This window comes from Prionailurus bengalensis, chromosome D1 (assembly GCF_016509475.1).
Source record: "Prionailurus bengalensis isolate Pbe53 chromosome D1, Fcat_Pben_1.1_paternal_pri, whole genome shotgun sequence".
In the NCBI taxonomy this organism is placed as follows: Eukaryota; Metazoa; Chordata; class Mammalia; order Carnivora; family Felidae; genus Prionailurus; species Prionailurus bengalensis.
This window is the reverse complement of record NC_057346.1, coordinates 105,492,264-105,503,338: the sequence shown is the minus strand read 5'-3', so window position 1 is coordinate 105,503,338 and position 11,075 is coordinate 105,492,264. Positions and strand designations below refer to the sequence as shown.

Sequence of the window (11,075 nt, the reverse complement as noted above, 5' to 3'; positions counted from 1 at the left end):
GTCCACGAGGGAAGGGTACCCAGTACTAACAATTCTGTTTTGCCCCCCTCCCCTCCCTCCTTCTCTACCAGCTTCACACTGCCCCTGCAGGGACAAGTCAAGAACATGGAGGGGCTCTACAGGAATGGATTTAGCCCGAGGGAGTAATGAAAGCAATCCAGACTTTGAGTAAATACATTTTATATGGAACAAGATAATAAAATAGCGTGCATTTTATTTAAAACCAACCAAGCGCTGATAAAAATATATCTCACTGCAGCGGTGATTCCACATCAAACCTTAACAGTTAAGAACTGGGAGTTTAATTCATTCTTCACATCACGTGCTGGGCCTGGCGGAGGACACCCACCTCCCCCGGAACCTCAGAGAGGAAGAATGAGAGCCCTGGAGGAGAGGGCTCGGGTAGCAGGCTCACGCTGCCCCTCTCAGAGCTTGTGAAGGGAAGAGGCCCCGATGTGCGGCTCTAGTGTGTCTGCTCCGCACGCCTCCGGGGCCACCAGGGTGGACCCTGATCGGCAAGTCCTTAGTGGCAGGAGTGGAGGGAGAGGGAGGGGTGGAGAACCGTCTGGAGCTGGGCAGACAGGTGAGTCCTCCTTTCTCCTCCAGTGTCTCTGAAATCCCCACAGGGGATCTGATGGCCACCGCAGGGTCCAACTTGCAGGCACAGGCCTATGAAGCAGTCACCTTTTGCTTTGGCTGAAGGGGAATCAAGAATCTGAGAGGGAAAACTCTCTTCTTGACACAAAGCAGCCACAGTGCACTTTCCTACATACAGTACAGTGGCGGGCAGGCAAAGGGCCCTGCTGGCTCGGATTAAGGCACTTAGAACAGACTCCATGTACATCCTTGCTCCCAGCCCCGGGTGGGAACTTCCCCCTTGCCTTCCCCTCAGGTCCCACATGCCCTGCCTCTTCCCCAGAGCTAGGCAATGAAGAGCATGCCTGGAGGGATTGTGGTTTGGGTGGAGCGCAGGGCCGGAAGGAGACACACGAGGAAGGAAGCCTGGGGACTTGGCAAAGGAGGAGCTAGGAGAGCATCAGGAGGAAGGCAAGGCAGCAGCGGAGGGGAGCCAGCTGAGTCACAGGAGACCAGGGGCAGTGATGTTCACTGAGAGCAGACGCACAAGCCACGGGGAGGCCGTTCCAACCTGCCCCGACTGAGGCAGGCTGGGAGCAGCAAGAGGGTTAAGAGACAGACAGAGAACCCAATCCCAGACAGAGAACCTCAGAAGGCAGGGCCCCCGGGGACCCGCGTGGGGAATGGTCTTCCTCTTTCTCAGCCGGGGGTGGGGGGTCTGGTGAAGACAGGAAGGTTCTGACAGTTCAGAGACGGGGCAGGAAAGGGGCAGGGTACTGGAAGGAGGGCTGTGCGATCCAGAAGCAGTGCAGCTCTTTGGTGCGACGAGGACGACGCAGAAGGCCTTGTCCCGGCGCCCCCTCACTCCTCCTCCACACCCCGGGGCCCCTTGGCCGCCCGCCTCTGTCGCCAGCGCAGCTCCTCCACCTGGCGCTCCAGGCCTCGAACCTTGGCCTCCAGTTGGGCCCCTGAGGCCCGGGTGCCAGTGAGCCGGCTCAGCAAGGCGTAGAGGGTCAGCAAGGCCAGGAGGAGCAAGGCCCGGGTGGAAGGGTCGGGCACTGACCTCACCAGGGCCACAAAGCCGGCCAGGAAGAGGACAAGCTTCAGGCCCCACAGGATCCGCCCCAGCAAGGCCAACACCAAGCCAAGGAGCAGGGACAGAAGCCAATAGACAACTAGGGCCCCTGCTCCCCACAGCAGGAAGGTCTGGACCTGGCTGGGGCTGAGCTTCAGGCCCTGGGTGAGGTGATCTCCTGGAAGAGGGAGAACCACAGAATCAGCCAATCTGGAGTGGTGAGGGCACGGGGTGGGGGGCGGGGGGGAGAACCAAAAAAGGAGCTAAAACTCCCTGCAAAGGAAAAATCCTTCCCCACAGGGTCACAAAGGTAGGAGCTTGAATGTCAGTCAGCTCCTGTTCCTGCTGGCTGGGGGCAGATTACTTCCCTCGCCTGAAACCCGGTTCATCTGCAAAATGGGAGTGATGCTCTGGGCCGCGGGTAACAATTAAATGAGATACTATGGCTTAGCCAGACAGGAAGCAAACACCTGGTAAGTAGGGGCAACCGTTAGCCTGCTCTTATGTTTGCCTCTGGCGACACCTGGCAGGGGTTAAGCACCTGGGGAAAAGTCTGCGCCCTGAAAAGATAAGCTCCCACAAATAGGAGGTGACAGGCTAAGCTCCAGGGGACCGAACCAGTACTCTGCCACTCACCATCTAGCCCCAAGGCATTCAGCAGCTGCGCAGCAATCCCAGACAGCGCGAAGAAGGCCACCGAGATGGCTGATGAGATGGCCCACATCACCTGAGACAAGGTCTGTGGAAAGAGCAGGGCAAGGAGATAAGCTTATAATCAATCATGCCCTTCTCCTTTAAGCCTCCAACCACTGAGCAGGCAAGGCCAGGAGGGAACGTCCCTCACCTCCTTCTCAGCCAGAGGTTTGCGAACCAAGCCTGGACAGCAGGCTGTGTCTCCTTCCAAAACTGGAACTCAGGACATCTGGGCCCTAATTCAACCGATTTGCTAGAATATTTTGGTGATGGTAGTAGGTGAATGTGTGTGTGTATGGAGGGGAGGGGGTGGTCATCAAATCTCTATAGTTGTCACCCTGTAGAACTGGGGTCCTCCCACGGAATCATGAAGTCGTGGAAGCAACATCTGTGAAGGGCTAGGATGTTTCAACGAAGGAGGAGTCCCTCGGGTCTACTGGATTATGGATTTTATAAATGATCATCTCAAGTGTTTAGAATGACCTATCAAAAGCATGTGATGCCACACCTAGGATGTCATTAGCTGGCAAAGACAGCTCTGCCTTAAGCCCCTGAGTCAGGCCTACCTCTACCTCTAGAGGGGAAGGAATTTTCAGGTCTTGACATTTTGCCAATTTAAGACTTTCGGTCAGATTTAGACCAAAGGCAGACTCTGTCATCATCCAGTGACATGGGTTTATAAGGACTGGCCCGTTTCCTCGTCTTTCTGACAAGAGAGGGCAGGAATAAGGGAAATTTCAGGAGAGCTACAGGCCCTAGGGTAGGAATCGAACAATGGGAGTGCGAAAACGCGGGAACTCTCTGGCTGCATCTTGTACAATGTGGGGCTCTCTGCAGCAGGGATTATGACACAGAGAGGATGTGGACCCAAGACGGGGTGGCCATGAACGTCTCCTCCTTTGTCTTTCTTCGGTGTGTGTAGTCACAGCAGGAAGCACCTTCCTTACCTCTGAAACCAGGTGAATGGTCTCTGGCCCGAGCCAGGCCTCCAGCGTTCCCCGCACAGATCGACCTATCTGGCTCAAGAGATCAACCGGGGCCTCCCTCTTCTGCTGGCCTGGTGGCACGAAGTCTGCGTGGGACTGGGATGATGCCGAGTGGAGGAGGATGAGGGCCACCAGGACCGTCAGGATGACTTTGAACACATGCTTGCCCCGCGGTGGGCCTGCCATGGCTGAGTCTGTTGGGAGAGCAGCACAGGGTGAGCGGAGCGCCAGAACGGGCACAGACACCCCCGAATGCCCTCCTCTACCCCCACCCTGTTAGCCGAGAAAGGCAGAAGTGGGCCTTTTAACTTCAGCTGAGCATGACCTTTTGATTCCCTGGTTCCTCTTTCACATTCTTTACCACTTGCACGTTCGTTCGTTAACCGGCAAGTACTCTCCAACGCCTTAGGGGAGACCAGATCTAGGATTGTTCCAGTTCTAAAAATCTCAAGGCCCGTCTCTGGGTCTTAGGTGTTACGGGCATAAAACAAATATAAGGCTTTGTCCCCAGGGAGGTTATCATCTACTTAAGATCAAGCAGACATAAAAAACAACTTAGGAAATAGCACACAAATAAGATTCCTGCCATGTAAAGATGTAGAGAGAAGTGCTCAGGTATGTGCTCAAGCAAGAGAAAACTGCATATATGCCTCCTGCCCTGCAGGACCATCACAGGAGGTGGTATTAACCTCCTACTGGTAACAGATGAGAAGAAACAGACTCAGGGGTTAGGCACTGCCCCAGGTCACTGGGCTAAGTAGAAAGGTCAGGGTTTGAAGCCAGGCTTCTGCTTCCAAATCGCACACTTATTTGGGAGAGAAGGTTAACACCGTGGATCTCAACTGTGGCTGCTCTTTGGAGCCACCGGGGAGCTTCACAAACTATTGATGCCTCCGTCCCAAGTTCAGACTTTCTGGTGTCACTGTCTGGGAGTGGTTTAGGCTTGAACCTGCAAAAGCTCCCCGGTAATTTCGCTGTGCTGAGCTGAGACCCACTGACACAGAATGACCTCGATCAACTCCCCAGCCCCCAATGTAGGCAAAGGGTTAGAGCACAGCCTTTAGGGAAAGATATTATTAATAAAAAGCTAACCATGTGCCCCCTATCTCATACAATCACCACCATCAGGTAGGCATTGTTACTGTTCTCCATTTTACTGAAGAAGAAACTGAGGTAGGATAAGCAATAAGGGGGGGGGGGTGGGTGGGGGGAAGCCAGGATTTGAACCCAGGTGCGTCCGATATCAGACCCCTCACACATACTGCCCTGCCGTATCATCTCTGAAGTCAGTTTCAAAAGTGATTTAGGGGGCGCCTGGATGGCTCAGTCAGTTAAGCGTCTGACTCTTGATTTCGGCTCAGGTCATGATCTCACAGTTGTGAGATAGATCCCGAGTTGGGCTCCGTGCTGGGCATGGAGCCTGCCTAAGATTCTCTCTCTCCCTCTCCCTCTGCCTCTCACCTGCTCACTCAAGAGTACTCGCTCGCTCACTCAAAAAAAAAAAAAGGGATTTGGAGAGTCACACAATAGATTATTCATGGGCTAAAATAAACTTGGCATCTAGCAATCATCTCCGTGAATGACTCCTGGTGACAATTCACTTACCCACTTTGTGTTTTGTACTCTGAGCTCATCTGTAATATGATGCCACAGGCAAGTTAAGACCCAACAAGCACAGATTCATTGAAGCAGGTGTGGACCAGCCAAAAAAAATGTTTGCAAGTTCGCTGTTTACCACTGTGCTTGAGACATGTCAAACAGCACCAGCAAATCCCCTGTTCTCTCCCAGGGTCAGAAATGAACCTGTAGCTCCAGGGAGTTTTCCATGATTCAGACCCAATGATCAGAGGCTAAGCCATGCCCCTGATGTAGGAGCAGCCAGGCGTTTGAAGTTTTTGCAGGTTACCAGATCACTCTGGGAGTTACCCAGAAATCAGAGCCATCAGGGTGGAGAGGGATTCTTACTTTGTAGAAAGGAGAAGAGTCCAAGAAAGAGTTATAAAAATATCCTATCCGGGGCACTTTCTGGCCCAGAAACACCTGCCCTGAGTTCCTCTTGAGGTCTGTGGAATCAAGCAGGGCTGCAAAAACATGCATTCATGTGGAGCGGCCTCAGGCTGGGAAGGCTTTTACTCTTCTCCCCTCTTTGGCAGAAATCAAGAACCAGATGGTTCCTGCCTGCCAGTGGTCAGACAGGAGGGAAGCACAGGTCAGTTCCTGAGCTATCTGGGTCATAACCACACTGGGGACTTAAAGAGCAGGGTTGCTATCTTAGGTTGGATCCTATATCCAAGGACCTCCACCAGGAGGGATCAGATGTCGTCTCCTCGGTTCTAGAAGGTCAGGGTGATGTGAGCTGCTCCCCCCATGGCGGCCTCCTGCATTCTGTGCCAGCCTCGACTTTCAAGCAGACATCTGCCTCAGTCAACAGGAGCTGGGGGACCTTGGAATAAACCCTCCACAGTGAGGCCATCACTGGCTCCCCAGCTGACCTTCCGAAGTGCACCAGAAACCAAATCTAACAGGATTCTAGAGGGTGCCCTTTGCAGATGAGACTGAAGATCACTGGCTGGTCCGTTTCTTCAAATTGTTTTATTTAACAGGATCCCTTCTCATGTCTCCCAGGTTCTTTCTGCACAGCAAGAACCAGACTCACTGTCATCACACCTCCTCACTGCGGCCCAACCAAATACTTTTCATAAAGAGAAACCATGGCAGTCAAGAGCCGGAGCAGCCTTGAGCTCTGAGAGGAAGTAGGTCTTAAATATATTCACCTCCTGCAGTGTCTGGCCTCAAATAGTGGCACTCAACAAATTGTGTGTGTGTGTGTGTGTGTATGTGTGTTCATATTCACACATACAAGCAGCCATCTGCCCCAGTTCAGCGTGTATGTGAATGATGTTAAGCATAGACGTTTATTTCTTGCACGTGTGTGGTGCTTTATAATTTACAAAATGCCGGTTACTTCGCGATCTCACTGAACTCTTCCAACAATCTTACAAGGTACTGCTATTCTACATTTTACTCAGAAAACTATGGCTTAGAGAGGTCAGGGGAGTTGTTCAAGCTCGCACGGCTGAACTGGGTGAGACTTGCCTCCGGAACCCAGGATCTAAATCTCGCCCTTCTGCTTGTTCCAACCCCTGTGCTGCCTCAGAAACACAGGGCTCTGAAGGCACTTAAGAGTTCCACCAAGTATGAATGAGCTCAAAGTGAGAGGAGATGCGGAGTCCCGCCAGGAGCTGACCCACCTGCGGCACATGGTTTTGTACCAAGAGGTATGAGGACAGCAAAAGATTGGGGCCAGCCCTGCCACTTCTGTCCAGGTACCTGGAAGATGGCTCGGGCAGGGCCAAGAGAACCCGGCTCAGCTGGGGAAACTGCTCCACTTAACTATGGTAGTGAGAAGGCACTATATGTTTAGCTGTGGTTTGCCAAGAGGGCAGGGTGGGGCAGTCCCTACACCCCCTGCCAAGGCTCCTTCCTCAGGATAGCTTTCTTTCCCACCATGAATCACTACGTGGCAGGAGGGGCAGCTGACTTAGTGCCCTCTGCTGGCCCTGATTTCCCCCATCATTGCTCAGAGCTGCCCCAGTGGAGCAGTGGTTCTCGGCTCTGGTCGCCCAGCAGAAAAGTCTGTGGAGCCTGTTCAAGCAAGGATGTCTGTCCCAATCGGGGCCATCTTAGACGCTCCCAAATAGGGGCTCAGGATTTTGTTTGTAGAGCCCCTTGAGGATTTCTGATGCATAACCAGACAGCTGCCAGAAATGATCAGCAGCAAAGGAAAAAGTCTATTCTAGGCAAAGTCTCTAAAGTGTGGCAGTGCGCGTAGGAACCTAGACTTCCCTCCCAGGCTCCATTCTGCCACAAACTAGAAGCCACCGCCTTATGCCTATGACTTAACCTGAGTTTCAGTCTCCTCAGTGTCAAATGGGGTTAAGCAGGCTTAAGAATTATTACGTGTTTCTGCAAGAACTTTCTAAACCTTAAGCGTCAGTAGGAATGTTGCCGTTCACAAACTGCCAATACACCGCTCATTACATTGTAGCATAATTCAGCAGGTTTACATGCCGGCCTCCCCATTAGACTTCCCGCGCCTCGGGTTGAACTTCACTTTTTTTGGAATCCCCAGTGCCTAGCGCAGAACGATGACTAATGGATGCTTGTTAAATGAATATTAGAAACTCGCCAAGGTAGCAAGGGAGAAGCGGGGAGAAGAGGCTTATTTTAAAGTTGATCCAAATACGCAGCGGCCGCCGGAGCAGCACAGCTGCGTCGAAAGGAAGCTCCTTGACGGGGCGAAGCTGCCACTGAGGAAAATGAAGTCAGCGTCCCGGCAGGTGGGGGCAGCCCCCGCTAAACCCCTGGCAGCTGCTGCCCAGCAACTGTTTGGGGGCAGGGCGACGGGCAAAGGGGCAGCTTCCTCCCCAGGGCCCAGCCTCCCCCCAGACAGGGTGTCAGTCGCATGTGCTATTTCGAACAGCAAGTCCCCTGCCAAGCCCTGCTGGGTGGCGTCGCTGGCAAGGGACGCGGCGCGGCCCAGGGGTTCGAGGTACCCCAAGGGGCTCGGGATACCCCAAGGGGCTCAAAGCGAGGCCGCGGGAAGCTGGGCCATGGGGCGGGGGCGACCGGCTCAGCGCTAGCCTCCTACCCCAGCCTGACAGCCGCCCCGCCCCTGCCGGACCTCTGAGCCGCGCTCCGAACCCTCTTCACCCCGGAAACGCGTGCCTCCCCTGTTACCTAGTAACGACGCCCCCTGTTGCATAGCAACGAGGATTCGGATCCCCCGTTTGTTTCCCCCGCTGGGGGCCGTCGGACCCCTCCCCACCCGTGTCCGCCAGGCCTCGCGACTCCGCCCTGCTCCCACCTGCAGCGGCTGCCGCCTCCCCGGCCCGCGTTCTGTCCCCGAGCCCCGGTCTCGACTGGCACTCACCGGGCTCCGGCCACTACTGCCCTTCACGTGCGACTTCGCTAAAACGCGCCACCAAACCCGCGCCTCAACTCCGGGGCGTTGGTTTATCGTCTGCGCACGCGCAAGGCGGGAGGAGCCCGGGGACCTGCCGGTCCTCCTCCCCGCCCAAACACCGTGCCGTGGGCGCATGCGCCCTACCCTCTTGATCACGTTTCTCCCCCCCACTGTCCACCCCCACCGAGCGTTCCCACCAAAAAGAGTGGGATCAGAAGTTCGAGCTGGGAACGGAAGTTTCTGGCAGGAAAGGGGGAAGAAGCGGCTATATCTGAGCTGTGCAGTAAGTAAACTGAATCTTTGAAATTCGGAGTCGAAGCCGGGCCGTCTCTTCAAGCCCTCAGCATTTCGGTCCACGTAGTTTCAAGCTACCCAGTACCTCCCGGGCATTGTGGGAAATGTAGTTCTAACCAAGCGGCACCTGGTCTTTTTGAGGAACTTTCGCGCTAAAAAGGCACAAAGGAAAAAGGTATTAGGGGAGCAGTAAGAGGTACCAGCTCTGGAAAGATGCGTCCGCCCCCTCTGAGAGCAGTTACGCACCCGAACCCTGCTGATGGCTCTCGAATGTTCATTCAGTTATAGAGAAGGAAAGGAGCCAACTTCCAGACCCCATTTCCACACACACAAAAGCAAGATTGTGAGTGATCCCTTGGCTGGTTTGTGATTCTAGGCACTTTTTTTCTTCATCCCTCTTGACCTCAGCTGTTTCATCTTTACTATCCAGTCCTAGAAGGTCCTAAAATACCATTTCACTTCACAGTGGGGTGTGGAGATAACCATGAAGTACCAAGAGCCAACATTGAAAAAAAAACCCAAAAAACACCCACCCAAGTTGCCTCTCTGACACTGGCTGCCACAGGTAACCTCCCCTTCGGTGTTAAAACACTTCCTGAAACTCAACACTCTAAAACAGAACTCTTTTCATGTCCTCCCTGAATCAGTCTTCCAATTCTGTCTTCCCACACTACACAACTCAGCAGCAACCAGCCTGTCCTCTCCTCCAGTTGTTTCTTTCCTTTGGATGTTTCTCAGCTGCAGCCATCTTCCTCTGGACCCTCATTACTCCCTGCATCAGCTAAGGGTCTCTTCCAGAACAGGCTCTAGCAGCACCCTGGGCCTCACCTTGTAGCTTTTCTAACAGTTGCAATTTTACATTTGCTTGTGAGATGTTTCTGATCTGTAAGGACTGCCAATCTCCCAGACTCCTGTGCAAGAAATGTAACATTTTGGGGCACCTGGGTGGCTCAGTTGGTTAAGTGTCCAACTTCGGCTCAGGTCACGATCTTGCAGTTCAGGGGTTTGAGCCCCATGTCAGCTCTGTGCTGACACCTCAGAGCGTGGAGCCTGCTTTAGATTCTCTCCCTCTCTCTGCTCCTACCCGGCTCGCTCTCTCTCTCTCTCTCTCTCTCTCTCTCTCTCTCAAAAATAAACATTTAAAAAATGTAACTCCCCCCCCCCCCGCCGCCCTCCATGACAAATCACTTTCTTTTCAAACCTTTTCTATCTGAGCAGTAGAAATAATCTCAGACAGGTGCCTGGGTGGCTCAGTCAGTTAAGCGTCCTACTTCAGGTTGGTGAGTTCAAGCCCCGCATTGGGCTCTGTGCTGACAGCTCAGAGCCTGGAGCCTGCTTTGGGTTCGGGGTCTCTTTGTGTCTGTGTTCCTCCCCAACACGCACTCTGTCTCCCTCTCTCTCTCAAAAATAATAAACATAAAAAAAGAAGAAGAAATAATCTCAGTTCTTCCCACCCTTAGTCTTCAGAGTGTACACACTGGAAAATTCACATGGGGCCAAAGTGTGGGGGCAGAGGGTAGGGGCAGTCATCTAATCCTCACTGTCAGTTAACTGCATTGTCTTACCTGCTCTTCTGTTACTTTTCCACACAGGCTGCCACTACATCTACCTGGGAAATGGAGCTTTTCTGGGTTGTTGGCCAATATGTCCCTTTAATTCCCAAGTAGCAACAGCCATGGCCTAGGGTGTATAGAGTTCCTTTCTCCAGGATCCACCTACAGCTATGTATATATCCCCCCCCTTCTTTTCTTTCTTTCTTTCTTTCTTTCTTTCTTTCTTTCTTTCTTTCTTTCTTTCTTTCTTTCTTTCTTTCTTTTTTTTCTGTGTCTTCCTTCCCTGCCTAGGGGATCTTTACCTCCTTTGTGGGAGGTGGAGATTGGGGGGAGTGGGGAGGAATCTGGGATCAAGTTCTTATCTGTAATATTTACTCCAAAATCAATTTCCCTATATCCTTTCTAGCCTTTGAAATTCACAAGGCTTGAAAGGATTCCCTGTTTTCTCCATTCTTCAGCTATAGCCGTAAGTTCTCCAATATAGGGATAGCTCTGCCTCTGCTCACAGTGGTATCTCTAAGACCTAGTAGTGTGCCTTCCTGGCACACGGTAGGCACTCAGTAAGGATCGTTACTGGCTCTCTCTTTCTCCAGTCTGTCCTCCTCCAACCCGTCCAGTAAGTGTCTTCCAGAGGAATCTTTTGGAAGTGACCAGGTCAGCTGCTGGTCAGCTGCCAGCCCCAAGTCTAACTGCCTCTGGTTCAAGGCCCTGCCTGAAAGGATCCATTTTATTTCCTACCACATCCAAAGATGCAGGATGCTTGGCTTGACGGGCAGCCTGTCATTCAACCAAGGACAGTTATGAAGTTCCTGCTGTGTGTCAGGGGCTGTGTTAGACTCTGAGGAACAACGGTGACCAGAACAATGACGGTTCCTGATATCACAGCACTTGCCGTCTAGTGGAGAACACAGATATCAAACAGATACTTGTAA

General features: G+C 52.8%; 1 protein-coding gene across 2 annotated transcripts; it reads right to left on the bottom strand.

The window, feature by feature from the left end:
• Window positions 1–163: 163 nt before the first annotated feature.
• Window positions 164–8,675, bottom strand: TMEM109 (transmembrane protein 109). 2 transcript variants are annotated; one of them, XM_043581272.1, is made up of 4 exons: window positions 8,264–8,675; window positions 3,292–3,524; window positions 2,288–2,390; window positions 164–1,829 (listed from the first exon to the last, which is right to left on the bottom strand). In XM_043581272.1, exons 2-4 carry the CDS (start codon window positions 3,514–3,516, stop codon window positions 1,438–1,440), a joined length of 720 nt encoding a protein of 239 aa, XP_043437207.1. In that variant the 5' UTR covers window positions 3,517–3,524; window positions 8,264–8,675; the 3' UTR covers window positions 164–1,437. The 2 variants fall into 2 exon arrangements, with proteins under 2 accessions (XP_043437207.1, XP_043437208.1); XM_043581273.1 differs by having other exon boundaries at window positions 8,198–8,394.
• Window positions 8,676–11,075: the final 2,400 nt, after the last annotated feature.

Coding starts and splice junctions, on each gene's coding strand:
- TMEM109 (XM_043581272.1), bottom strand. CDS start 3,516: ATGGCAGGCCCACCGCGGGGCAAGCATGTGTTCAAAGTCATCCTGACG. Junction 2,391..3,291: donor CCATTCACCTGGTTTCAGAG/GTAAGGAAGGTG, acceptor CTCTTTCCACAG/ACCTTGTCTCAGGTGATGTG. Junction 1,830..2,287: donor GAATGCCTTGGGGCTAGATG/GTGAGTGGCAGA, acceptor TCCCTCTTCCAG/GAGATCACCTCACCCAGGGC.